This window comes from Acanthaster planci, linkage group LG02 (genome assembly GCF_054643075.1).
Source record: "Acanthaster planci isolate LZ-2023a linkage group LG02, COTS_SCS, whole genome shotgun sequence".
NCBI lineage: Eukaryota > Metazoa > Echinodermata > Asteroidea > Valvatida > Acanthasteridae > Acanthaster > Acanthaster planci.
Window position 1 is genome coordinate 23,982,072 of NC_141778.1, and position 27,613 is coordinate 24,009,684.

At 38.9% G+C, this 27,613-nt stretch overlaps 1 protein-coding gene, 1 long non-coding RNA gene and 3 other non-coding genes across 7 annotated transcripts in view; all 5 read right to left on the bottom strand.

The window, feature by feature from the left end:
* Positions 1-444: 444 nt before the first annotated feature.
* On the bottom strand, positions 445-17,247 carry LOC110984056 (uncharacterized). The gene is made up of 3 exons (XR_002598821.2): positions 17,073-17,247; positions 11,347-12,377; positions 445-10,124 (listed from the first exon to the last, which is right to left on the bottom strand). It is a non-coding gene; the product is annotated as an uncharacterized LOC110984056 (long non-coding RNA).
* Positions 17,248-17,898: 651 nt separating this feature from the next.
* Trnam-cau (transfer RNA methionine (anticodon CAU)) lies at positions 17,899-17,970 on the bottom strand. Its single transcript has one exon. It is a non-coding gene; the product is annotated as a tRNA-Met (tRNA).
* Positions 17,971-18,933: 963 nt separating this feature from the next.
* On the bottom strand, positions 18,934-19,005 carry Trnam-cau (transfer RNA methionine (anticodon CAU)). The gene has a single exon. It is a non-coding gene; the product is annotated as a tRNA-Met (tRNA).
* A 407-nt stretch (positions 19,006-19,412) lies between these two features.
* Positions 19,413-19,484, bottom strand: Trnam-cau (transfer RNA methionine (anticodon CAU)). The gene has a single exon. It is a non-coding gene; the product is annotated as a tRNA-Met (tRNA).
* Positions 19,485-19,741: 257 nt separating this feature from the next.
* The window catches only part of LOC110988641 (hyalin-like), a 59,318-nt gene continuing 51,446 nt past the window's right edge, over positions 19,742-27,613 (bottom strand). For 2 of the 3 annotated variants that reach the window (XM_087133249.1, XM_087133250.1), the window contains 7 exons: positions 27,088-27,510; positions 26,295-26,408; positions 25,753-25,899; positions 25,048-25,190; positions 24,166-24,382; positions 23,317-23,484; positions 19,742-22,453 (listed from right to left, as the gene is read on the bottom strand). In XM_087133249.1, the coding sequence (XP_086989375.1) occupies positions 22,098-22,453; positions 23,317-23,484; positions 24,166-24,382; positions 25,048-25,190; positions 25,753-25,899; positions 26,295-26,408; positions 27,088-27,510 (1,568 nt within the window). In that variant the 3' untranslated portion in view covers positions 19,742-22,097. The remainder of the gene's footprint in view (positions 22,454-23,316; positions 23,485-24,165; positions 24,383-25,047; positions 25,191-25,752; positions 25,900-26,294; positions 26,409-27,087; positions 27,511-27,613) is intronic. The other variant, XM_087133251.1, reaches the window with a different exon arrangement.

Sequence of the window (27,613 nt, forward strand, 5' to 3'; positions counted from 1 at the left end):
CGAAACGAGCAACAACTCTATCAAAGAAACTTGAAAAAGAAAAAACAGTTGTAGTAACTAATATGTGCCTGGTTTCTTTCTATTTACTTTAAATGATACAAACTATTGATCAATTTGTAATTCCAATTAAGTTATTTTCAAATTAGACATAATTTCTACACTAGCACATCAAATGAAATATGCCATGGCCACTTGTAGTTGTTGCTGATTACTCAAACCTTTGCGTTTAACGTGGTAATATCATCACTGTTTTCACAAAGAGCCACACGTCGAAAATGCCATTTTTTATCAACCCCCCTACTTTGTTTTAAAATGTACCCAACTTTTTTGGCATACCTGCTCAAGCAAAACATTGTCAATTTCATATTACTGTTGTTAGGGGCAAAAACCTTGCATTTTCATGAACAGACACAAATCTGACTGCCCTTGCACACATACAAAACGTGACTGGAAAAGGTCCACTAAGTTTTTTTTTCACAGAGACACACATCTTTGTTACATTCAAAGTGGCATTAACAAACATATATGCCCTTTCATTGTACATTGAAAAAATTCATTGAACAGAAGGGCCAGAATGTAGGAAAAATTGGTTTTTAAATTTCACAAATGGAAGCCGACCTTTACCAATTGATTTCAGCTAATTAACCGCTGTGTTCCTTTTAAGTACTTGATTCAGGCAAAAGTTTACCTCTCAAAAAGTCATTTGAGGGTTTTTACTAAAATAAACCTGGTTCGCAATAGTATGTTTGTAGTTTTGGAATACGAGACACTTCTCTGGCAATTACCTTGAAAACCAGTTTTTCTTCTTAATTTATGCGTAGCTTTTTGTGAAATTGGTGAAGATATGTCCACATATTGGCCCAGTCAGTTTATTATTAACTGGTAATCATACCTATCTTGGAAATTTTTGTTTTACAAAAGAGATGTACTGAGTTGCGAGCCAAAAGGAATCTGACATTGTGTATCTGTTGCATACCTTCAATTTTGTTTCCTACTGAAGTTCTGCATGGCATCCTGTCGTTCCTACTCATGTTATGTTTAACATGTTTTTGTTCCATCGAAATATTTACAAACCTTATTTAAAATTTCTGAAAGAAATTTGTGCTACACAGTAGGCTACACATTATTTACCAGAGTTAAACACAATCCATTTATAAACTCAACTGTTATGAAAGGTTACATATTTCCGCATATGTGCTCAAATAGGCAGAAAGTGTCATGCAGAACTTTTAATTAATCTATGATGCAATAATACAAAGTACTGGTATGCGAAGAGTGAAAGATGTGGTTGCTTGGAGATTTGACGATACATTTAGAAGTTACATTCACATGTATTGAGATAGTGGTTATAAATTGTCAACATGTACACGTGATGTGCTAGTGTATCCTACCATTCAAAGCATCTGCATTAATAAAACAGACAGCTGTGTTGCTTTTGGGGTTGTTTTGTTCCTTTTTCTCCCAGCATAAATCATTTGCTGTCAGTTTCCACAAGTAGTTAAAGAAAAACTTTGTCTTTGCATTTTGAAAAGTCAATAAACTGGAAGGTTCAGGCTTTTAAAGGCTTAACAAAAAAGCTGGAAAAATTAGTAATTGAAATAGACAGAAGACATACTTTTTACTATTTACAAATCCAGATAAGACTTGTTTAACATTACCACAGTAAAAACATAGAGGGCGCTGTTGTAACTTATAGCTAATAAACCAAGTAAATCAAATAATGTTGTACAAGTATCCTTTGTTTTATTAGATTTGGCATTTTAAGAAATGGGACCACTGCATGTTCTTTATTTATTTGAACTTTGACCTGACCCTTCAACTCTGACCTAACCTTTGAACTCTGACCTGACCTTTAACCCTTGACCAGACCTTTCAACTCTGACCTAACCTTTGAACTTTGACCTTTCAACTGGCCAAAAAAAAAGCCCAGCCACAAGCAGACCCTCCTGGTGCGCACACGCATGTTCCCCGCCCACAGACACCAACAAGTGGCAGTCACCCAACTACCCACATTAACCTGTGACCAACCATCGATGAGTGTACACAAATGCCCCCAAAGATCCTGCAAGTATCCACGCAATCACGGATGACCCCAGTAGACACCAACATAAAAAGGATCTTATAAACTCTGGCAATTAGTTCAATTTTTCTACCAAGCAGACACTACTTCGGGTTACGTATACGCCGCACGTCGCCACAAAAACCCGCCATCTACTCAAGGACAGACAATTTAAGAGACACACTGCATCTTCCCTTACTGTCTCCCATAAACATTACAGATGTTCAACTGTATCTTGTCCTTTAATCCAATTAAATGGAATGCACTCAGATTAATTTCGCAAGTTTTCTTCAACATTCAGTGATTAACGTAATTGAAAAAAAAGGTCTTTTTTGTGTCCCTCGATCATTCATTTCGCACCAGTTTTAGTAAGAAATTTATTTGTTGTGCCTACATGTTGCACACCTCTCTTGAACAGTGTGATTATTAACGCAAGTTGTGATTGAATTACATGTACTTCCTCCATTTTTACTGGACATAAATTTTTTGAACTTCGAATCTAGCGAATCTACCATGCTTCATGGCAATTTTTTATGGTTGAGTGGGAGGTACCTTTTCTTCAGTAACACATTACCGAAATTTCGATTCAAAAGAAAAAAAAGGCAGGGAAATGTTTGGAAGCACATCAAACTGATTGGACTTGGCATCGAAAAAAAATGTTTGCCAAAGAAATTGATTGGCAGAGGAAAAATAACTTCGTTCTCATTTAAGGCAGTTAAACCTGGTGACAATTTAACATTTGATGTCTTTTATTTGAGTGATTCATACATACAGACAGTATTCAAGAGCTTGACTTCAAACTCTACCCAATAGAGCTTGATGAACGAGCCACTTTTGTTTACCCACTAGTTTTTTTTCCAATGAAGTGCGAAAGATATCTTTTTTCCTGCTATCTTTTCACCTGATTCCACTCCTGTGCTCTTCTGATCCATCCCCATCTGGAGAGCCATACTTGGTGGACAACGCAGTAGCTATCTGCCAGTCAGTATCCACAGAAACTGCAGCATCTAATGACACGGGGTTAGCCTGTCCCGTACTCCATGCTAAATTTAATTGAAGTTTTCATTAATTCATGCACTGTACAATTTATGGTTGTACATCCTCATTAATACTCGCTAAACCCAAAGATTCTCATGGCATAATTGGAGTAGGCTTTCTGCATAAGGCAGGCAATGTACATGCTCATATGCAGACCAAGGCGCAGGTCCTGGGGAAAATCAACCTGAGAAAGATATCTGATCTTCAAAGTTTCCAGCAAGAAACTGAGATGATTTGATCATGCTATGCATGTATTTCATTGTCACGTTACCAGCTGACATTTCTCTTCACTCATAAACACCAATGCCCACAATTTTAACTTCTTGAAAATAAAACAGCCAGCCAGCCAGCCAGGAAAGTTTATTGACATCTTTAGAAACCAAAGGACACATCTTTTATTTTAGAGGAAAAACATTCATTCATTTGGAGGTAATCATGGTGCCTTTTTTTTTTACCTTTTCGGGTATTTACCACCAAAAGATAATGTTGCTATGCATTGATAAATTAAAATTTGACTTTCAAAACACATCTGTAGATCCAGAAACGAAAGTAGCTGATCAGATGTTATCAAAAGGCTAAATTAAACTCGGTGCTCTCTTGGAAAATAACAAAAATTCTCAAAACACTTTTCAGACTTCTATTCTTTTTCCTTCTTGACTTCCACATTTGTTTATAGTCAAGCCAACCTCAGCGATAAACTGACTGACTGATTTGTAGTTTAAAAAAGCTTGATTTTCCCAGGACCTGCCATAGTTGATTGACTTTTGACCATGACATTTCCAAGGACCCTAATCAATGAGCATATATGTATGGAATGGTTGTTTGTTCCATTAATCTACATGTATCCTGTCCAGAGTGACTTTGGTGGAAAACTTTCAACACTCAATTGAGTCACTCTAACATGTGATTCCAATTCAGTAGAGTCGGTATTTAGTGCTGTTTAAAATGACTAATCAAGACGACCACCAGACAGAAACCAAAAGAAAGCTGTAATTAAAGTTTCAAGACAAGAAGTTTGGGTCCAGCACAAGTTTTTGTAAACAATGCATGAGGTTTTCTTGAGGAAATTCTACAAAAGTTACCTATAAACGGACATTTACAAGCTTTAGCCTTTAATCTTTACTGTGTCAACTGAGATTAAAGTTGAAAGTGTTCATTTTAGAATAGGCACAAGAGAATGACCACAAGCTTCTGAAAAAACTAAAACATTCGCAAACTTTTTTAAAACGGCATGGGGTGGACATCACTGATGAAGTAAAAGTGAAGATATGCATTGTACAGATAGATGCCTGAACAAACGTCCTTATTAATCTCAAGATATACTGTTTGCTTCCTTATTATAGATCCAACCTTGCATGAAGAGTAGCCTAGAAACCCCCACCCCCCCAAAAAATGGTCACTCAATTTATAAAACAACATTTTAATAAGAATTTAAAACCTGATCCAAAAGAAAGATTTGCATGCCTAGACCCCAATCAAAGAAGATTATAGGAAAGTTCAGGTTGTGATGTTTCATAAGAGTTCAGTACTTTCTGTGGAAAAGCAAATTTGAAATATTATAATGTAGATCAGTGTATTTATAAATCCTTTCTTTAAAAGATCATTCAATGCCGTAACATTAAACTGCCTTTTGTCTACAAATAAACGGCTCATGACTGACAGTGTGCTTCAGACCCACTGATGAAGTTGTTTTAGTATCATGGTTTTTAAACAAAACAAATTTCCCATAAATGGATAAACTTGAAGACTCAAGACTTAAAAATGTCATCAAGATTGCCTCAACCTACAACTCAAGACTCAGAAATAGACTCAGAACCAGACTTCAGGTTTGCACTTCCAACCTGACAAACCCACTTAATTCTTCCAGTTATTAAACCGATGATATATTTGGTCATGTGAGACCAAAATGCAACGAGCGTGATGGTCTTCAGTCCAAGGCAATAATGTCTACAATTGAAATGACTCTACGGGTTTATCCTAACATCTTCTGGACCCGACAATGTTCCTCAGATTGCAATATCTGGGGTTCACTTGAAGTAATTTGATTCCTGTAGAGAATTTTCATCTTTAAACAAATGATTCTCACACATTATTTATGGTTGAAGTACATGTACTGCATGCACATGTGGGATTCAAAAAATTCAAAGCAAAAGTAAAGAAACTTCAGGACATGTGTTTCACATCAAACGTGAAACTGGTCAAGATGCTGATGGCCAATTTGCAAAGGTGGTCCAGAAGAAATGTTCAGAGTTGCTACATCAGAAGTACATGTAGGAACTTCATGATTGCAGCTAGCACAAGGTGGTCACATAAACAAACATGACATTGACACCACTTAACATTGCACGGATGGTAAACCTGTGATGAAACAGGTTAGGAGAGGACCTGACCAGAGCAGAAAGCAAGATTGCTGGTCATTTCATCGGTAGATTTACCGATATGCCTCTTCACTCAATGGCTACTAAAATCAAGGCTTGAAACAAGAGTGGCGCTGTCACATGTCTATGTCACAGTCATAAATGCAGCACTTTTTCAAAGTGTGACTTTGTTCATTGTGAATTCATCAACATAAGCTGCTCAGCTTTGGAGTACAGAATGTTTATCTCGTCACAGTATAGCAATATCCACCTCATATTTAACTCAATGACATTTAGAGGCCATCGATAATGAAGACTAAATGTATTCCGATGACAAATGGATGCAACATTTGGGAACTTAATTTCAAACAAGTTCTAAAAGTTTGTCATTAGTGTCTTGATCAGATTTTATTGCTAAGGGGCAGGTGTCCAGCATTTTGAAAAATTTGAAATGTAAAGCTAGTGGCATAGCTAGGGAGTGATGGGGGAGGGGTAGGCAATGTGATTAATGGATGTTCTCATGTTTATAACCAAATCCAGGAAGGAATCCACAATTCTCCTGCTTATGTCACAAGACCACCTGCTGATTATATTGCTACTGCAGTGAATATAATGTACCTGTGTACATGGCATGATTCTTGACATGCACAGTGGAGAGATCACTTCAGGAATGACTTCTGCAGATTGAGAGAATTAAGTTCTTGAGGACAGTGCTACAAGTCCACAACATTAAGCAATTGACAGTGTGAAGGCACACTTGCAAGAATTCTTCCAGAATTCTGTTACTCAGGATCATTCAACTGCCCCTGCTGGGATAAAATAGTGGACTTTTCACACAACTTGGCATCACATCAGCTCTGAGTTTGACAGTAGTGTTAGTCAGAATTTCAAGGAATCGTAATGCCGGCTCCTCCCAGGCAGGCTTGTCAGAGTACGCTGCAATGAACCAACAGCTTCCATTATTTCTACAACTGTTTTGTCCATTTGTCAACTAGTAACATGAGTAAGCAGCAGGTTGAAAGGCAGAACTGACCCTTAGTGCCAGTCAATTTAACATACTTTGCCATCATTTGACTCTTTTTTCCAAACATGGCTATCATACAGTGGTCAATGACAGATATTAAATTAAGCAAGTGATCAGCTGAGTGTGACTCATCTGGGGTTCTGTTCCTCCTTTACAGCCAATGTTCCCCCACCACCACTAGCTATGCCACTACATATTGCCTTAGACTGAAGACCATCTGCACATTACCACCTTGTTCATACAGACTACAGTCCTACTCCTAGCCATGAGATACAAAGTTGGGTTTAGCAAGTAAGACATCAGGATGTACAACCATTTTTGTTTACACCAGTGCATGAATCAATTCTACAAACTTCAATTAAACTTACCATGGACCTTGTAGCCGGGACTGGCTCCCCGTGTCGATGCCACAGTTTCTATTTAGGATACTGAGAGGCAGATTGCTACCCAATCTCCCAGGCCATTCACTCCTCTTAAATGGAGGGGAACACAGTACAATACTCCTTCAGCGATTTTTTTGCATTTACCTGGGGTATAGTATTCTTGACAGAATCCCACTGTGGATTTTTCTTTTAGGAGAAACCACAGATCTGCACTCGGGAAAAAATCTTAATTGCACACACGTGAATCTTTTGTAACACGTAACTCTACCCCCATGAAAAATTGCTAGACAATGAAGGGTGTCGGGTTTCTTGCATTGGCCGCTAAACATTTCAAGCCTGGCGATGGAGCAACTTAATATGCTCAATAGACGCTTTCTTTAATCCATGTTTAAGGTTCGTGTTCATCGAATTCTTCAAATGAAATGCACAGTTTACCCCTGAAGGGATTCCAAAGGAGTGTGATTGTCTCCTATGTGACTGGAGTGAATGGCCTGGATGCACTGTCCACCTGCAGCATATGTAGTTCTCCCTCATTGACTTTGGATAACAGTGTCAAAAGCTTGGCTCTTTTTTGTTTTGGTTCCTAGCTAGTTTTTTCCGTTTTTTTCTGCTCTTATTTTAGAGACTTAAAAAAGAGCAAATGGAGATGGCACAACCACAATGAGCCTCCGTCCATTATTTGTTTCTACGTTTTACACTCACTCTTTAGGATTAACTTTGTCATCCAGGTAATGCCAGCAAATTCAAAAGAAAGTGTTTCAGTGTCTTTTTTATTCGGCGCGAATGATTTTAGTCAGGGAATAAACAAATTTCCAATTTTCAAAGACTTTTAATTGGGCCAAAACCTTAATTTGCACTGACATTCTTAGTTTCATGAAAGCAGATTCATGATGTAGATGTTCCAGTATCTTTAGAACAGGCATTAGTGTGTGCTTCCAAAATTCCCAAATTTCCAATTTGCACTGAAATACATTTTAGAATTTTTCACAGAACTTGCATTAATGTTCTTAGTTTTATGAAAAATAAGCCTGATTTGGCAGGCAAATTTCACAACTCTTTCTCTTGAAAAAAAAAGATGAAAATTGATGACGTTACACAAGAATCGGGAGAGACGTTTAAATTTTACTAAAGAAGTATATGAATGAATGAGGGCTACACAAAATTGACCCAATGTCCGTCAAAAGAGATATGTCAGAAAATCCACAAAAATTGACCATTTTGTACACATTTCATTTTCTCAGATCAAAGACAAAGATGTATTGAACTTTTGAAATGTCAAGTGAGCAGTGGCAGAGTAGATGCAGAAGTGTTCTCTTTGGTTGCCATCCCTAGAGCAGTGGACATGTAACATCTGCTTGGTAGACAAATTGACCAATTGCCAAAGTTCAGAGGATCCTTACCATGTTGCTATCTACTGAGGTATCCACAATCACCCAGACTCACAAGATTTCGGGAGGTTGCATACATCACCAACAGCCGATTCACAAGCCAATGCAGATAGCGGGCAACCACCAACCTGTCAGCGTCTGCGGGCAGGGAACACACGTGCACGCACCAGGAGGGCCTGCATGTGGCTGGGCTTTGGTTTTTTATTTCGGTTTGCCTGTTGGTAAAACGTGATATAGATGATATTAATGACATGATTTTACAAATATAAATTTCGCAAGTAAAATCAGCACCGAAGCATAGCTACAAATGAAAATATTTAACTTTGTTTTCAATTCTTTGGCCCAAAATTGCTCAATGTAGTTGATCCATAAATATGAACCAAAAAGCATCAGTTTTTCTCTGTTTTGCTTGTTTTTTTGGGGGGAGGGAGAGAATCGTCAGAAATTTAAGTATTCTGCATCAAGTTATCAGACAAATTCAGTCAAATGACAAGTCTCTGTACTGCAGTAAAAACAGAACGAAGTTTTGTGACTTTTGAAAGTTAAACAACTCACGCAAGTTTGATCAGAGCAATAGCTCATTCCAATGATTGTTATATACAGGTAGACAGTAATTGACAGATTCAACTTTTTAAAGTTAGAACCAATGGTTTAACACTTCGCTTTTAAATAGTGCGTGATTTCAGTGCTGATTTCACTCAGTATGTATGGTGCAAGATGGCTAGTTACATGTACAAGCTGATCAGATGTGAATAGTTCAAAGTAAAAGTTGAAGTAGCAACATTTGTGTACAATCATACCCCTCAAAAGAAGACTTTTGGCACAGCATGGGCTAAGTTCAAGTTGTCCAATTTTGTCCTTCTGCTTAACATTATAAAAACTATCTGCAAATATGAATTAATGGTATGGTTAAGAAAGCTTGGAAACATAAAAGCTAAGGTTTGGGTTTTTTAAGTATTTTGTATTCAGTTTGGTAAAGTATATCAATCAAACCGAACGTTATTGCACTTTTTCACATATTCGAGAAATCACAATCCATCTTGCACCGGGTTTGAGTTTACCATACAGGCATTCTTTAAAATAAGTTGATCTTCAGATTAAAAAATATTCTGCGCCAACCAGTCCTCACATAGATGTCTCCATATAACATGGCATATTTTTTGGGGGGTTGGTTTTTTAATACTGCCGAGTAGATTGTGATAACCTGGAAAGATTGCCACAGGATGATTCTTCTTTTAAAACTCAAAAAAGCATTGACTTTAAAGTGATGTGAAGAAAATGATTTGAAATAGGAAGAGTTGTTTTGTTTTAGCACATACAATTTTTTGACCTGTGATTTTTATGTTTTCCTTGGTTTCTGGTCCCTTTTGGGGCCTCCGGTTGCTTCAAGCGAGGACTGGTTAGTAATTCTATTGTTTTTCCTTCGAATCATAAAATGTTGCCAGTTCTTTTTAAGTAACATCTTATCAACTTCAGTTCAATGTCCCGCAGCCAAGAACCATCATCACTGTCCAGTCCACAATTGAGAAACTGGTATGATTAGGGTGATCCATCACCAGGGGTCCCTGGTTGAAGTTGGCAGAGGATGGTTCAACTGCTTCTTGGCATACACAGGGTCCAGTCTCAAATACTGCAGGATGTCAGATGAACCACTCCGCTTCTATGAAGAGCCTCTGCGATGGGTAACACTTGGAAAGTTCTCTGGACAACATTCCCCGTGCTCTGCATCAGCTATCCACACTTTGACTCCACAGTCCGCATCTCAGTGGTGTTTAGCAAGAGCTCTTTGTGATGTCAGCTGAGATAAAACAGGTGTAGTCAATGCTTTGACAGGCAGTGTCTTGAATGAAGTGGCATCTACTTGCGAGGCCAACCCTTGTTGAGAAAAACAAAACAAAAAAGCCTGGTCAAGTCTAAGGATTGATTAACAATTAACAGTACACTGCTACAACACCAAATACCACTACACTAAATGACTGGGTATGCTAAACAATCCTTGACCCACAAAGTATTTAGGATTGCTGATAATAACTTGAAAGTTCGGGAAATTTCCCATAATAAAGACACTGTTGCTATACCTCATGATTCAGGGCAAGCTTTTGCACAGCGACCACCATCTCTGGAATGAACCGGTTCCTTTGTGCCGTTCTTATCCGTTGAGAACAGTGTATTGTTGCAAGGCGTCTCTTATGTTACGAAGAAAAAGCCTGCCCCGAATCACGAGGTAAAGCTGCAGTGGTTCTAGTATGGAGAATTCAAGTTGTTATGTTCACGTGAATTTAAAGAACTCTGTGTACCAGATTCAGGTCAAAGTTAACTTGGCACCGCGAGAGAATGATGGAACCTGCAAAATTGCCACAATCGGTATTTTGGACATCGGTGTTCGGAAATGTACTTGAAGAAAATGTGATCGGTCCAGTCGTAAAAGGATGTTGTTGTTGTTGTTGTGGTAGAATGGCACATATGGTGCATGTGATGTGCCCTTTGTGTCACAAACGTCAAATTATGCATCAACTTGTAGGAATCGGGGTCGACACTAATGACAGAATCGAATGACATTTGCGACTGCTGACTTCGGGACCCAATTAATTGTGAGAGATATTTTTTTATTTTGTGATTATGGTTTTAATATTTTAAATATTATCACCTTTCACCACTTATAAATCTGTGTAAAATATCCGTGGGTATTATCACTCATCGGTAAGTTTTATTGGCTAGGATTTCAACAGGTTGTTCACGTCTGACAAAAATGCTGATGTTCGATACTTTAATTAATTAACTCCAATTAAGTTGAAAGATGGACACGGTCATCATTGTTCCAGACATCAGCCATGACTTCCCTCATTAGACATTGGGAATTTATTCACTGCTGTTCACTTCAGGAAATATGAACCCCCCAAAGTTGAACATTATCTCAGGGTCCATATTTTGAGGAACCTGCCACATGTACGTTTTACATTAAGAATACAAAATAAACAAACATTAAGGTTGCATTTAAATCTTGACATATATAAATTTGATTGTAAACTGGTGATTTATTCTACATTCAGCATCAGAATCAGCATAGTATCTCAGACTTGACTAATTGATTTCTTACCAATGGATTGGTTGACTCAGTCTCAGGTATATGGCTGGACTCTCCTGGGAGCTGCATGCATCCACCGTAGCACTCATCACATTCCATGTCAGCTACACATATAGTAGCTGTACATGTTGCCACTGCAACAATCCTCTCCACAGTGTAGAACTCAATAAGATGTACATATACAGCTCTTGGTGTTGACTCTGTAGATCCATTGCCAAGAGGTGCTCCTCACAAAATGTTTCATGTATCCTCATCCAAGTCCTGGGCTCAGTACTCAGAGTAAGTGGAACCAGAAAAGCCATGTACGTACAGTCTCTCTTTGCTCGACATAGCATTTGATGAGCTCTCACTGGGCTTGCACATGAAAGTTAGTTGCTCTTTGGTACATGTACATGTACATGATCACTCTCGGATGGCTTTACCAATGAGACACATTCACACATTTTAGGAGAGCCTGTGATAAGCTCTCGCATTGCTTTCAAAGAAACAGCATTCTGCTTCAGGATCGAACACATCCAATCACTGTTTGATGAATGGTACACAGATATTTTCATGATCAAGCTTTTGGACTGCATAAACATTAGAAGATGTCGCCTAAGAGTCACACGTATAGTTGTCCTGAGATACTGATGAGGCTCTTGATTGCTTTTTCAGTGGAAGGCTTCACAATGTTGTCACTGTCTTGTATTCTGATATGTCCCTCTAGACTTTTATAGTCAAAGGCTTTGCCACAGCCTTACAACAGCCCTCAGGGACATTCATACATGTACATGTATGTGTATGTGCGGGCCTGTCATAGCAGAAGGTTTCATTTTCCAGAAAAATATGATAAAACACAGCTCTTCACTGCACCTGAGCTATCAAACAACTCTCATACCGAAGGCCTTGCTAAAGGTGTCGTTGGATGTTCTCGGTGGATCTTGTACACATAGGTCTGATAGCATTGTAATTGGGGTTTCCAATCTGTACAGTCAACATCTTGATGTCCCCTCTGGAGCCACACAATGAGAAGGCAGATGGAGTATACAGGTCTAACCACCATCCTATCATAGGGAGGGAAGCCAAAAAAGAAGAAAACTTAGGCTTGGTGGAACGGCAAGAACTCTTAAAGTGCAATATTAGTGACCTCCCCACTTGGTTGAATTCTCAGAAAGGGGACGCGCAATGAACAACGCACAATGGGCAACGGACGACGCATGACAGGTGATGCATAATGGACAACGGAAAAATGGCATCTATGGAACTGGAAAATGGCAGAATCGGGACACAACAAAAAGCAAGAGGCAACAGACGACAGGCGCCTGACGATGAGCGACAGAAGACGGGTGCTGGCATATATATTGAATTCCATACTTTTTGATCTTTGCTGTGTTTTACAACAGAGCTATTATTTCCCCCTTTTTTTTTTTACAAATCAAAACTCTGCCCCCTTTTTACCAACCTAAACCTGCTGGTATTGAAGAGTGTGCCCCATCCCATACATGTACATGTAGGCCAAGTGCCCCCCCCCCAAAAATGTGTCATTCATCTGGTTCAAATCCAGACAACGGTATCATTTAGTCATGTTGTTAGTATGCACTTGGAAAGAAGCGGGGGGGGGGACATTGGCTTCCCTACTATTTCAACTGGAGAGGGCAATTTTTGGAGGTCCTGTGATGAAGTTTGATTAATGGATTGACCTACAGTGTACGTATTAGTAGCTTGTATATTGGTCACTTTGGCACCTCATCAACTCGCAACCTATCCAACTCAGCACCTTGTCAACTCAGCACCTAAATTTTTTCTCTGGTCTGCATTGTCAAACTCGGCACTCGCAACCAATTAGTTCTTATTCTGTGCATGTGCTTGGTTAATTTTGGTTGATTTGGAGATTTGGTTATCTGCATGGATTTTGGTTACCCAATTACTTCAACAAAACTGACAAAGAAACTCATAAAGAAACAAGAGTTTCTATGTAAAAGGGAAGATTGAAGAAAACCCATTTTTTAAATAAAAGTCTGATTGTAATTTAAAAAAAAATAACCCTTTTATCTTGGCCATTCCATGAAAGCTCATGATCGAAGTTACTCCCCGTGTCCCCAGCCCCAACCCACAAGCCAAACAACTACTGAGCCCAACAAATTACTCTATAGATTACTGTGGCTACCCAGCCCAGCCCACTTTGCTTGAAACTGAGTATTTAATGAATGTTGTCAAAAGGGCTCGGAGGTGTAGATTCCAAACCAGTAATACTTCTAAAGACCTCTGTGGTAAATTTATGCATACATTGTACTTTGACAACATTTAAAATACAACTCTTCAAGGTCTCCGAGATATGCATGAAATTAAAGTGTATTCTGTGAACATTATTTTCTATTCAATTTGGATATTAACCGATGACTATTGGGAGAAAAATTACATCCAAACAGTATTTTTTCAAAAAGTATTCCTGATGATGAACATCAAAGAAGGACTTAATTTCATCCAAGTTTCGCATAAATATGAGTTTTTTGGACCTCTGCACGGTTTCCATTCTTTTTTAGTTCATGGCCCTCAAGATGCTCTAATTTTAGCGAATTTGAGGACATGTACATGTCTTTTAAAATTCATTAAAACCCTAACCTCACCCAATCCTCAAAGGTCATAATGCTGGTTTTTGATGATTTATCAGGATTGAGGATGAATAGCAATTGAAGCAAATGATGATTTTGGAGGACTGAGGACGAACGATGATTGAAGCTGATGATGATTTCGGAGGATTGAGGATGAATGGAGTTACTGGTGTTCAGTGTGTTTCACAGTACTGTGCAAATGCATGTACAGTATACAATCAGCCTATGATACATGTACACTGTGTACACTGTATTTATGACTGTGTACCACTGGTTCAAGGACAAGACTCCCATTGTTTTAGCTGTTAATGGTTAGTCAAGGCTATCCCCTGGCTGCAGGGTGTTTAGACCACAAATTGATGATTCTAGAGGATTGAAGATGTGAGCACCACCCATTTTGAGCAAAGTACAAAATTTTGATTTTTTGGAGGATTGAGGCTGAACGCATTTTGGGAAGTGTAGCAATTTGATGATTTTAAAGGATTGAGGATGGTACCAAGCAATTTGGACTTAGGGGGTTAGGGTTTTAATTATAATTCGGTCTGCGTGCCATATTAAGCTCAATTAGGTCCATTGGAGTCCAAACCTGTAATCACTTTTTGAGAACGGGGCGGCAACTACATTTCAACCCAACCATCGTCGTTTTGAGACTTGTATTTAAATTCAACAAATGAGCGTGACTGAAGAGAAAATACAAAGTTCTCTGTTAACTGGCCCAGAAACTATTGTCAAAAGAACTGTGAATGACCTTTTGACACACCCTATCATTACCAAAATTAACGGTTCTTCCTTGGGCCAACCAATCCCTGCTTGAAATGTATAGTTGTCGCAGACATTTATATTGACATCACCACTCTAACCTTAAGCTATCAATAAAATTTAATTTCTTCACTGGACCAAATGCAACCCCCCTGAAAATTACACCCAAATTCATCCAGCTTAATCACAATAAGCCTATTTTTGTCCCTAATTGAGCTCGGATGTACTCTATTTACAATGTATTCTGAGCATGCACTGTGGAATACTGTAAAAGTTTAAATGACCTTGGCCTTGTGGGCACTCATAATCGCCATGGATGGATTCTTCCTTAGCCCACTCCGAATCCTCTACAAAATTTCATTGAAAAACATTTTTGACTTTCTAAGAAATTCTAGTAACTGGTAAACTTGACAAGACAGATAACCCGATCAAAAAGGAAACAAACACCCCAATGCCACCATAACAACAAACCCCTGAAAGAGTGGTAAGATTAAATACAAAAGGAGAACACCATTTCAGGCCTATATGTACATGTAGTAGGGTAGTTTTCTGGTTCCGGATCGCGAAAACTTTTCGTGTACAGGCTATTTGGCTCAATCCACAAATTCAAGAAAAATGTGATGAATAATTAACCTTTGTGAAGGAGGTACATGTACTAAACTTTAATTTTTTTCCAAAATTGAACTCTTGTCGTTTGAAACTGGCACGTAACTTCCAACGTAACTTCTCCTTGTTCCAGATCGCTTTAGCCAGGTCTGGATTAGGTTGAAAACTTTGCACATTAATTAAAAGTAATCATGCGAGACAATCTGACAATCATTTATGTTTCAGCCAAAACCACACCAACATTTTCCAATAAAGTTTTTTTCCAATTAATAAAAGCAATCATGCGAGACAATCTGACAATCATTTACATTTCAGCCAAAACCACCCCAACATTTTCCAATAAAGTTTTTTTTCCAATTAATAGAAATTCAGTCAGTGTGACAAGTTTCTGAATGTCCACATTTTTAAAAGACACCTTGCGTTAATGATTTTAATTCGAAAATCTTGATGACTGTAGAGTATGACAAAACAGATTTCAAATAGCAATTCTATTACACTGTATGTTGTGAGTAAAGAGTTTTTTGCAAGCTGTCCAAACTTTACTACATATAGAAACCTTGGCAAAATATCTCTTACCAAATGTTTGTCACACTTATGTTTTTTAACCTAAACAAATCTCCAAGCAGCAGGTTGGTTGGTGTGATGTAGCTCATACCCTTTCTCTATCCACTGCATAGCGAGTACGTTTTTTGTAGATGCCGAGTTGGCAAGGTGCCGATCTGGCTTTTGCACAGATGCCGAGTTGGCAAGGTGCCGATCTAGCTTTTGTACAGATGCCGAGTTGGCAAGGTGCCGATCTAACTTTTGTACAGATGCCGAGTTGGCAAGGTGCCGATCTAGCTTTTGCACAGATGCTGAGTTGGCAAGGTGCCGAAGTGAACAGTTACCAATAGCTTATGCCGCTTAGACAAAAATTGTTCAACCACCATTGTCAGAAAGTACATGTATCTGGCATGTACCAATAGAGACTTGTGATCATAAACAGGAACATGGGCATGGGGGAGCGCAAGGGTGATGCTTTCCCCACAAAAAATATAAATAAATAAATAAAAGGGAAAGAGTTCTATACAGGCCTACAGACAACACTTGAGGCTCTGTGCACAAATCTATGAGACTTGTCTCAAATACATGTTTTCTAAGTAAATGCTTCAGAATTTTCTTAGCAAAACTTCACTTTTTCAGGCATGTTATCACTTTTTGACGGCTAGTATTAGTAAACCATTGCAAAGGCAAATTAGTGTTGTCCGTATGTGGAACTTTTTGGGACCTTCCCTAAAGTACAAGTAAACAGCTTAGGTAAGAGTTCAATATTCGGACATCACTGATTTTCCCTTGCAGTGGTTTACTAATACTAGATATCAGAAAGTAATAACTTGTCCTAACAAGTCAAATTTAGCAAGAAAACTATATAAGCATTTACTTAGAAAAGACAATTTTTCAGGCCAGTCCCACAGTTTGTGCACAGGGCATCAACTTCAAGTGATCTCTCTGCATGGAACTCTTTCCAAAAAAGGTATTTTAGGCCTAAAAAAATTAAACGGAAAATAAAAAGGGGGAAAAGGATGTGGGAAAAAATGCGCTAAAATACCAAGGAATTTACCCTTATTCACTGTTAACAGTTTGTGAGTTAGTTAAGTGCCCTCTCCCCCGGAAAATATTGCAACGCCTATGCATGGGTGTCATCACCCTAGGTGTGTCCGGAAAATGGACAGAAATACAAATGCACAGAATTATTCGGTCATTTCACACCCGCTACAAACAAAAGTGGTCAAGTTCAAGTACCTTTCTTTTCACCACACTTTTCCAGTAGCGATGTATCAGAATAACACCTCTCCAAACAAGTCGAATCAACTGACTTTCGACAAAAATCCATGTGTAAATCAACCAGATTTGAAGAACAGTAAAACCCGCGTGTGGCCTAGCAATCCGCCATCATTGCGCATCTGCGCGCGCGCACCTTCGTATATCTATTTCTGATTGGCGGCGCAGGTGGATCCTTTTGCACTTCGTGTAAAATATTGGACAGAAATAGCGCCGCCTTGGGGTGATTCCCAGGAACAGATTGGCCTCGCGCGTTTCATTTTTTTTTTCACTGGAAATTAGATTTTGGCCACAAGCTCAGTTTTCTTTTCAGTTTCATGAGGGATAGTCACGCAATTATTTTTCGCCCGTCCCCGAAAATACCCCCCAAATAATAGTCAAGTGTGAATCTGGCCGCCTGGCCCCTATGCAAAATAGGCTCAAAAATTAGAGGTTTTAACCCTGAGTTGAAATCAAAAGTCCCACATTCGTGATTTATTGAAATAACTATATGATCAGTCCCGATAATGGTACCTCTTGCTGTAAATAACCCGTGGGATCACAAAATATTACAAGCCATTGGTGGAGAGATAAGGCAAGGACCCTAATGGAAAGCACCCCCGGCCCAACAAACTCGACCAAGAACCAGCACGCAATGATGTACGGAAGAGACAACATATTATATTCCAGTAGTATTTGTGTTTGTTTTTGCAACTGCTGCCGAAGGGATGTATAAATTGCAATTCCGCCAGGGCTATCAATTAAAAAGAAAAAAAATAGTTAGAAATTTAAAAATATATAAACAGAATAGCAGAGCGAGGTTTCGATCCTCGGACCTCTGGGTTATGGGCCCAGCACGCTTCCACTGCGCCACTCTGCTGTACAAAGTCTGTATCAGAGTACTTGTCTTTAAGACACTTTGCACTTGTCGTAAGGAAAATAAGATGACGCAATAACCACAAGTTCAGCAAAATATACCTGAATAAAACGTATGTTTATCTTGTAAGGCGACAATTCGCTTAGTTGTTCCTCTTATGATCTCAAATAATTTCAATGAAAGGAAACAAAATAGGTCTGTACTGTATTTACAAAAAGTCACAGGTTTACAAAAAAATTAATGCATTCATTAGCAGAGCAATCCTAACTTTACACAAAGCGCATTTCTGTTATTTAGGCATCATTCCTCGTACGAAACAAAAAATGGTGCAATATCAGTGAAATTGACTAATAACTAATTAAACAAATTCTTCAGGGATTCGTAGACTCCCCCTTTTTGGTTTATTTTAAATTATAAAAAAATGATAGGACATTTGTTGTATCGACAATTTTTTTTCATATTTGTGTATGTCGTTCGTTTAGGATTTCTTTGTGATACAGGGAGGAGGTGTTAAAAGGGCGAAACTAAATAAAAACGTTACAATTTCCAGATCTCCACCGATCATGTTTCAATGCCCACCTTCCCAGTCAAAAACTGTTAGAAAGCAGATAGCTCCAATGCATTATCACTCTCGAATATAACTAAAGTAAGAATTCATTCACGTATTTCCAGCCCTTCAAAAAAAAAAAAAAGATCGGTAGTCAAGATTCACCTTCATTTTCATTTAATAAACAACTTTCCAAACAAGTTGGTACAACCGACTTTCGACAAGAAAACATGTATAAAAATGGAATGTTGAGGTAGAACCCGTGTGTAGGTAGTGTGTGTGCGCACAGAAAACTACGATATCGCCACAGCATTTTGACTGCTCGCGACGGGATAGATAAATTGAAATTCAGCTTAGGTTATTTAGAAACGGAAATTAACGAAAAATAAATCTAATTCATGTTAAACGTGCACATTAATTAGCAGAGCGAGGTTTCGATCCTCGGACCTCTGGGTTATGGGCCCAGCATGCTTCCACTGCGCCACTCTGCTGTACGCTTTTAGCGTAGCGTCTTCGTCGTTTACACATCATTAGTCGCGAGGAAAGGAGATGATGCAAAATCCATGGATGAAGTGAAATTTGAATCACAAACATGGAAGAGTCGTTTAAAGATGGAAAACCGCGCCACTGTTATTTTACTAATTTGGTATTGATCTTCGTTAAGATTGTCGCAACAAGGAAAAGCCAATGTTGCAATATCCATTCGACCTTATTGAAAGGGGGAAACTGCAGTATTTGTTATGAGATTCTTGGATGTGAACATGGCTAAGAACAAGCACAGGCGAACGTTATTTGTTACACTAAGCCATTGATGAAATGCCTAATTACTACACATTATGTATGTCTTTATTGCTCAATCGGTTGGTCAGCTTAAAAAAAAAAGCTGAAAAACTTTTAGTAGCAGAGCGAGGTTTCGATCCTCGGACCTCTGGGTTATGGGCCCAGCACGCTTCCACTGCGCCACTCTGCTGGCCATAGTCTGCTGAGCGGCTTTTGGTTGTTAAGACACCACTAGTTGCAAGGAAAAACCGGATGAAAAAGCGTCTACAGAGCACTTTCCTATTATTAACATTAACCCCCAAGGTGTATGTAAAATCATATTGAAATCAGAGGATCTGGGACTGTTAGGGTTAACGCATTATTCCTCTAAACAAACAGATGATGATGCAACATCAGTGAAACGCAATTGACTCAATAACCAAATAAAAATACTTCGGAATCAAAGGATCATAGAGCCCTCCACCCTTTCGTTTTTGTTTATTACTATAAAATTACAAACAATAATAGGACAATAATATTATATTGTTTACCGACAGCAGTTTGTATTTCTGTATTACATTCGTTTTAATAGGAAGAGTTCGGTAGATTTGTCTTTTTCATTGTGACACTGCAGGGATAAGGTTTTGCAAGATCTATGGGACACTAAACCAAAAGTCAATGTAATTATTTTTAACACAGACCGAACTCTGTAAACCTCTTTATAGTCTGAGGCCCAAGTATATAATTGAGGATCACAAAAAATTCCGCCACTACACTTTTTACTACAAAAACCACAAAATTATAAACAGAGCAATATCCCAGATTTCTTTGTGAATTTGTCTACTTATGAAGCACCCTTTACTGCCAGTTGACTGGTTCATTGATCCCTGTTAAGCAATTACAAGCATGCTGTGCATTATCAATGAACCATTGGAACTCGGGAAATATTCAGCTCACACTTTAACACCGTATAATGGCGAATGGGTATCCCATTCAGGGGCCCAAATATAACTGGATTACTTCCAAAATTTATCCGAGTTGACTTGAAATTCAGGAGTAAAAATGTCATTTCTGTACTTTCCGGGGCCACGCCCCTGGACTCCACCAGCAGTAAATTAAATTCCAATGTTCATATAAAAATAAACTCAAATGTTTCATATAATAACAGTAGATTTACATTCAACTGATTCATCTTAATTTATTATATATTCAGTGAAATCAAAAAGAAAATTCCATTCCCAAAATATGCAAATTCTAGTCAAAGCCCAACGTGTAAATGCTGATTATTTCTTATGTATAGTTCTTCTTTAAGAAGTATTCTGATTAACAATAATACATGTTAGATTACAAGAATAACACAAGTCTTTTCACTATTTGGTACAACAAAACAAAACAAAACAAAACGCAAAAACAAAACAAAACAAAAACAAAACAAAACAAAAATTTCCACTTTAATTTTACTGATACGATTAGCGACATAAATGCTTAAGTGGCACAGATTTTGTTTTATAATCACCTTGACTGAGTAATAGTTTTATCTGAAATCGTGCAGAAAGTTAAATTTTTACAAGATTAAAATGTCCCTGGGTTATAAGTCTGATTTGGTAAAGCTATGGGTTGTTACTTTGACAAAATTTTCGAGTTGATTTTGAAATGACAAGATAGACAAGAAGTTGGGTTTATGTATGGAGGTAATGGTTCATAAACTTGTTAGAGTGCATTATGAGATTGGAATTCCTGGATCTATTTTGCCCCCATTTTCAAGACAATTCGTCATCAAATTCTGAACTGAACTGTGTAGATATTCCATCTGCATTGCAGCATTCACGTGGATGACATATGGGAGAGTGAACCAGTCAAACAGTTTAGGAACCATTTTCTTCAGAAAATTCCTGAAGTACCTGCTCATCCGGTCACAGATGAAAGCACAGTGAACAAAATATATAAAGAATAAAATATTATTTCACAACTTTAAACACAGACAGAAATTGCCAGTAAGTGTTTCTTAATAGGGCACCAGTCCCTTGAGCCCATAAAATGAATGCGGTCAATGCTGGATGAGTGAGTTTTGAATCCTTCCTCTGAGTGGCCCAAAACTAGCTCACTAATATTCACAATTCCCCACATTTCCCTTTTTGAAAAAATGTAACCTCTCATAATTGACTTTTGTAAATTACTTCATTCTTAATCTTGAATGGCAACACAGTCTGACAGAGGGTTGCTTGATTTGGAGTATTTGATAAGGTTAACACAAATATTGTTCTGCAGGTGTACTCCTTTTACGGTGTTGTACAAATAATACATTGCTTGTCATTCAATCCCATGGTACATTGCACATGTCAACAAAACTTGTTTGATAAAATGAATATAAAATATGTCACATGCCACATGATAATCAACAGAGTTTGAAGCTGATCATATTAGCTGAGCTTATGCTGATTTTTTTTTATTTACTGGAATGCATTTACTAGACTGAATACATCATGTGACATGCAATACTCACCTCAATTTAAAGTTTATCAAGTTTCATAGCTAACACTAATGCTGCAGGAATATCAGAAAAAAGGGCTAAGTGCTCCACTTCAGATAGAGCCAAGTGAAAATTATTTTCTTTTCCTGTGAACATCTCCTTCAACATTATGCAACTCTGTCTGTACAATGTTGTGCCCTTGTGATCAACAAATGCATTGATTTAATAACGTAGACACACATATAAAGTAGAAGATGTATTATCTCTACTGTACTTAACTGAGTCACATTATTGCTCCAAAAGATCATCTGGTAATGTCATCACTGATCAAATTAATCACACAGCATCCTAGACCTATCCTTGGGCCACCAGCACAATCCAGAAGCCACGGCTGTTGACACTGCTATCACTGATGAATTCAAACCACAGGCGGTTGCCCTCAGACACGACGTCCTGGGGCAGAAAGACTCCGGTCACGCGCAGGATCTCTGTGGCGTCACTGACGGTGTCCCCATTGCCAATGCGTAGATAGTCATTTGAGGTTGTGGCGGGGATCTCTACGTCCCGGAAGCTGGCCAGGATCCTGGCCGCAGCGGTAGTCACAAAGTAGCGACAGCTGATGCCGTACAGGAAATCGGCTGGGTAGTTGACTGAGGTCAGGTGGTACATACTCCCCTGATTACCCAAACTTATGGTGGTGTTGCCGCAATCTGATCAGAGCATTCAAGATCAAAATCAACCACAAAATGAAAATCAACAGAGCACAACCTTAAAGACCAAGTGTCTTGGGTGTTAAAGGGTAGCTGCAATCAATGTTTTTGAATACAAAGCTGTAAAATGCACCTATGTGCCTCAGTAAACCTTTCTTTCAACATTAGTTTCCATAGTTCAAAGGGTATTTCAATGCCTTTTTGCTTTTTATTCTGATAAGTACTTCAATATTTATGAGCACAACTTTGACATCATCTCAGGAAGAAGCCTCAATATTACATTGGTTTGTACACAAAAAAGTCTTGCATTTTTTTGGTTTTTCCCAGACTAATTTTTCTCTTCTTTACTGATTCACTGTTATTTACGTGCATGGCAATAGGAAACCATCAATCCCTCTCTCAGAAATGTTTTCAGTCAGTAAATTCTGGGTTCACAGTTTGAATAGAAATACCTATGCATTGAACCTCGCCTGCCCTAGATGACTTCACAGCGCCCTCAGTTGTTTGTGAAAACATAGATAATTTTGATTGTGTTAAAGTGTCCACCTTTCATTACAATTAACCAAATAGGAGTGCGTAAGAGTTTTCAAATGAAGAAAAGAACAAAGATCCAGAAAAATTGTCACTAAGAAAAAGTCATTGCGGCTACACTTTAAACTTCATTTTCAAATGTATTTTTCCCCACTTGCCGAAAAGAAAGTCCGGCCTGCAACTTCTGTCCTGAAAGTCTGATACATTCAAGAGGAAATCAGCAAGGGAAAGTAATCAGAACCTTTTATCGTTGCCCACAGCATATTGCTGTTTTATTCCCAAACCTCCCCATTCTCCTCAGAATGAAATCTCTGGTTTCATATGCTGCTCACCGTATGAGGCTGCTTGGCAGTCCCTTTCATCATTGTTGAAGGTCAAGCAGTCTGCGTCCCCATCGCATCTCTCTGTGTCAGGGAAACAGGTGGCGATGCCGCTTGTGCCGGTACCACAGAGCACGCCGTGCAAGGCTTTCTCGCAGTATGCAGGGAAGTCAAGAAAATCTGCCGCAAATCAAGAAGAAATATTAGAAGAAAAATTTTCTCGATGGGAAATATGGCCCACAAGAATACTACGACAGTAGGTTTGCACTGAAAGAAACCTACTTAGCGTATCATCCACAGTGATTAACTTTTGGTTCCAGAGCATGCTTTTTGGAAAAGGCAACATGAACTTTTAAAAATTAAGTCCAACACCACACTGACTCTTGAGTATCATTTTGGTAACATGCATGATACTGCTTACCATGAGTCCATCCGTTGTGCCACCCAGGCTCCACCATTACCCAAAAAACAAGCCATTCATGTGGCCCAAAAAATTTATGCAAGTTCTCTGCACTTTCCACTTCCGTAGACTTGATGGACACTACATGTGTGTGTTTGTTTACAAATCTACTGGGAAATGAGGCACACATGCATGTCCACAGCATGAGACTCAGGGAAAGATGGACAGTTGATGGATCACATCTTTCAGCATGACCTGCTTAAGATTATTACAGACTGTTTCTACTGTTTCATTTGGTAAATTCAAACTCCCCTTGAAAGTTCAGTCCCTGTTCATCCTTTTCTGCTGGTGCTACTAATTTGCATACAACTAGAGTACATCTTGATCAGCATAGAGGTTTTGTGCTGCAACCAGCCTGTAGCTGAAAATCTTTAAACCTATGCTACAGCATCAGCACTCACCATTTCTCCCAGGGATGTATCGCCACACCCTGATCCAGAAGCCATGCTGCGCTCCACCTGAGCTCTCAAAGATCACGGCGAGGCTCGTGCTGCTCGTTATATGCAGGCTGACCAATGAGTCGATGTCTGACGTCACTGCATTCCCTGTGCCCTGGTCTACGATGTACAGCCGGTCCTGAGCCCCAATTTGAATATCCATCACCACAATGCGAACAGACTACGTGCAAAACAAAAAAGGGCACAAGAAGCTGTTAAAGTGAAGATCTAAACAACCGTACAAAATGGATTCCAAATGGTGCAAGTAACTCTTTAAACAGCTGCAGATTATATGCAATCATACCGGACAATTATTGACAGACCGCACTGTGTTTATTGCCAAAAACCTACACCATTACAGAACAATTGTCTACTTTTTACCAAAGCTGAGACACATTTCCCAACTACTATGGTTACTGCATTGTATAATAAACATTCCAAATCTGCATAATGCTGGATGTTATGACGTCAATTGTTGCACTTCAGTGACAGATGTTTGTTTGCTTTCAGTACAGAGGGTGCTTGGCTCAACTTATGCTAATTTTTTGGGGGGGACGTCTACAGATAGATCATTACACTTTTACTGCTTTTAAATTGAACGTTACTATACAGCGAAGATTTCATTTTTTTTCTTGTTATTCATATGGCTCTGGAACATTTAAAAAGAAGTCAAACGTCTAGAACCACACGTATGTGGTTGACAACTGATGCACTTGCAACAGTCTGTGCAGTGACTAAAAAAAGGGGATTTGAAGAAAGTTAATTGGTACGAGCATACGGCATTTAATTCGATAAGAAATTTATAAAAGGGTATCTTGAATAATAGCACAATGAAGTGGTGCTTACTTGAACAAAGTTTGAATCAATGTTCCATCGCATGTTGCATGGTCGGTACTCGCCGGGGTAATTATCCGACACAATGTCTGTGTAATACACACCGTTATCGGCTGGAAAGTTGGCACTCTGGGGTGGCAGTGACCCAGAACAAACTGGAACACAAAAAGAAAAAAAAAATCTGTAAAACCAACTCTTCAATCAACTGATCAATCCTTTTGATGTTCTATAAGAAAAATTTGGGGAAAATATTTTTGGACACCCCGGAGCTTATAGACAATAATTTACACTTTTTTTTTAGAAAAAAGTAGGAATTTCCCAATCGGCTTATGATACTGGCGAAGGCCAGTTTTAATAAACAAGACTCACTCTTCATACTTCTATTTATTTTACATGTGGATATAATTTCTTTCAAGCCACAGGTATGCAGAAAATGCTGTAGTGATGTAGACAGCTATTAAAACGTAGACAGTCTCAATTACAATTATGAAGTTAATCAATCCCCTTGCATGCTGAAAAGAAAAAGATTAAGAATTGGTAACTTGGTACATAGGATCTCAGCTCTGATTAAAAACAGATCACTGAAAACTCTACTTCCCCATGGTAGTTTTGAAAACAAAAAAAAATCAACATATTCATAACTCGACACTCAACCTTCACTGCCAACTCACTTAAATTCACTGATAAACAGGTTACATTTCCAGATGTTTTCTGTACCTTGAGGGCAGTCTGTTTCGTCTTCGTTGCTGGGGCAGTCATTGGCAACACCATCACATCGCTTGGAAATGTTGACGCATGACCCGTCCAGACAAGGGAACCCGTCAAACTCAGAACAGAACGAATGAGAGGCTGGGTACAATGAGCCTGAAGCAGAGCAAGGAAGGAATGCAAAAAGCTTTTTGCTAGGTGGAGGAAGATCGTTACTGAGTTGGGGGGGCATTTATTATCATCTTCCTTTCTTCCCTAATTTTAAGCCACTCAAGAGGAAGTTGAATCCCTCTAACCCCCAGCTATCAAGAGAACTTGCAGTGTCCCAGTCGAGGTAATCACAAGTCTTTTCAAAAGACCAGTCACAAGTAGCAGGAGGTGTAATGAACAAGTGCCTTTAGTCACAATTGATTCCAAGAGGTTGCGACTTGGCTAAAGACTGGATGTTTTGTGATGGACTTGCAATGGACTTGTGGGGACTCGTAATGGAGTTGACTGCAACCTTGACAAGTTTGCCCACGGGAGTATTGTGAGGGAAAAAAGTGACTCACAAAATCCAACTGCGACCAGGAGCCCACCGCCACTGTCCATATAAACGTGACAATGGATCACCAACTTCACAAGCCTAAACTTTCTCTTGTATGAATTGCAGTGGTTTCTACAGGCTACAAGCAAAGGGGACAGTTGAAAGCCGGGTTAATCAACCATTCATTTATCCCATTCAAAATCACATGAAAGAATGTTAAAGGAATAACTAGGCTTTTCTGACATCTGGTATGCAAGAGAACAACATCAGAATGGCCTATTATACAAATAGTTTATAGTCTGACGCGTACATGTACCTAACTTTAATTAACTCAGCTGTCTCCAAATTACCTGGCTACAGCTCGAAATAGCATGAGTGCCTAAGAAAGCAGCTATACCTAGTGGATGACATCAGTTTCCAGTGGCTTATGTGTTATACAAGCCATGTGGATGACTTTGACATTTGGGATCTCCAACCTTCTGCTCTCTGCCAAAGTGAGATAAGCAGTGTGTGCGTGTCCCATAAACACTATGACCCTACTCTAAGACAAGGGTCTGCAAAGATTCCCCTTGGGAAAGCTATGAGATCAATGTCAGGTATCAGCATCTCGAAAGGCACACGGTGGGCCAGGGGAAATTTTTCTGAAGATATAGCTATGATTACTTTGTAACAAAATTACAAAAAGATTACTTTGTAAAACTTATGCAGAATACCGACAAAATTGTTTGCATGCATGCATCAGACACATAGTCAAATTGAAGCCAGCAACCAAACTGTGTAAAAATTGTGGAGAATACCGAGGAAAATTATTTGCATACGTGGATCAGATATGTAGTCAAACTGAAGCCAGAAACCAAAGAATTTTTGCACGAAGGTCTGGTCGGACACAAAATGAAGCCAGATGGCATTGCCGTATACTCGGTCCTTGGTGTGATGCGTGCCATTCACCAGCTCCACCAACTTGCCGCTGTACCTTGCCAGGCTTGTGTTGATCAGGGCAAAGTCAAGGCCATTACCCAAGGTGAGAACATCTTTGCCAAACTCAGTGTCAAACGCCTCAAAGCGGACGCGTATGTGGGTGCCGGCAGGCGCTGAGATGCGCCATGTGCAATCGCTGTTGCTGGGGTAAGTTTCACTTATGTTGAAGTTTGGCGAAAGCAAATGGTATCGGACTCCCCTGCCGGCCAGTTCAGACAGGTCCAAGTCGCTTCCAGATGGGTTGCAGATGGTATTGACAAATCCTGAAATGCATGAACCGTTTTCACAAGTGTAATTACTATCACAGTAAAAACCTTATTTCTGAGGGTCGGTTGTGACTGTTAAAAACAGATCATGTCCCTGTGT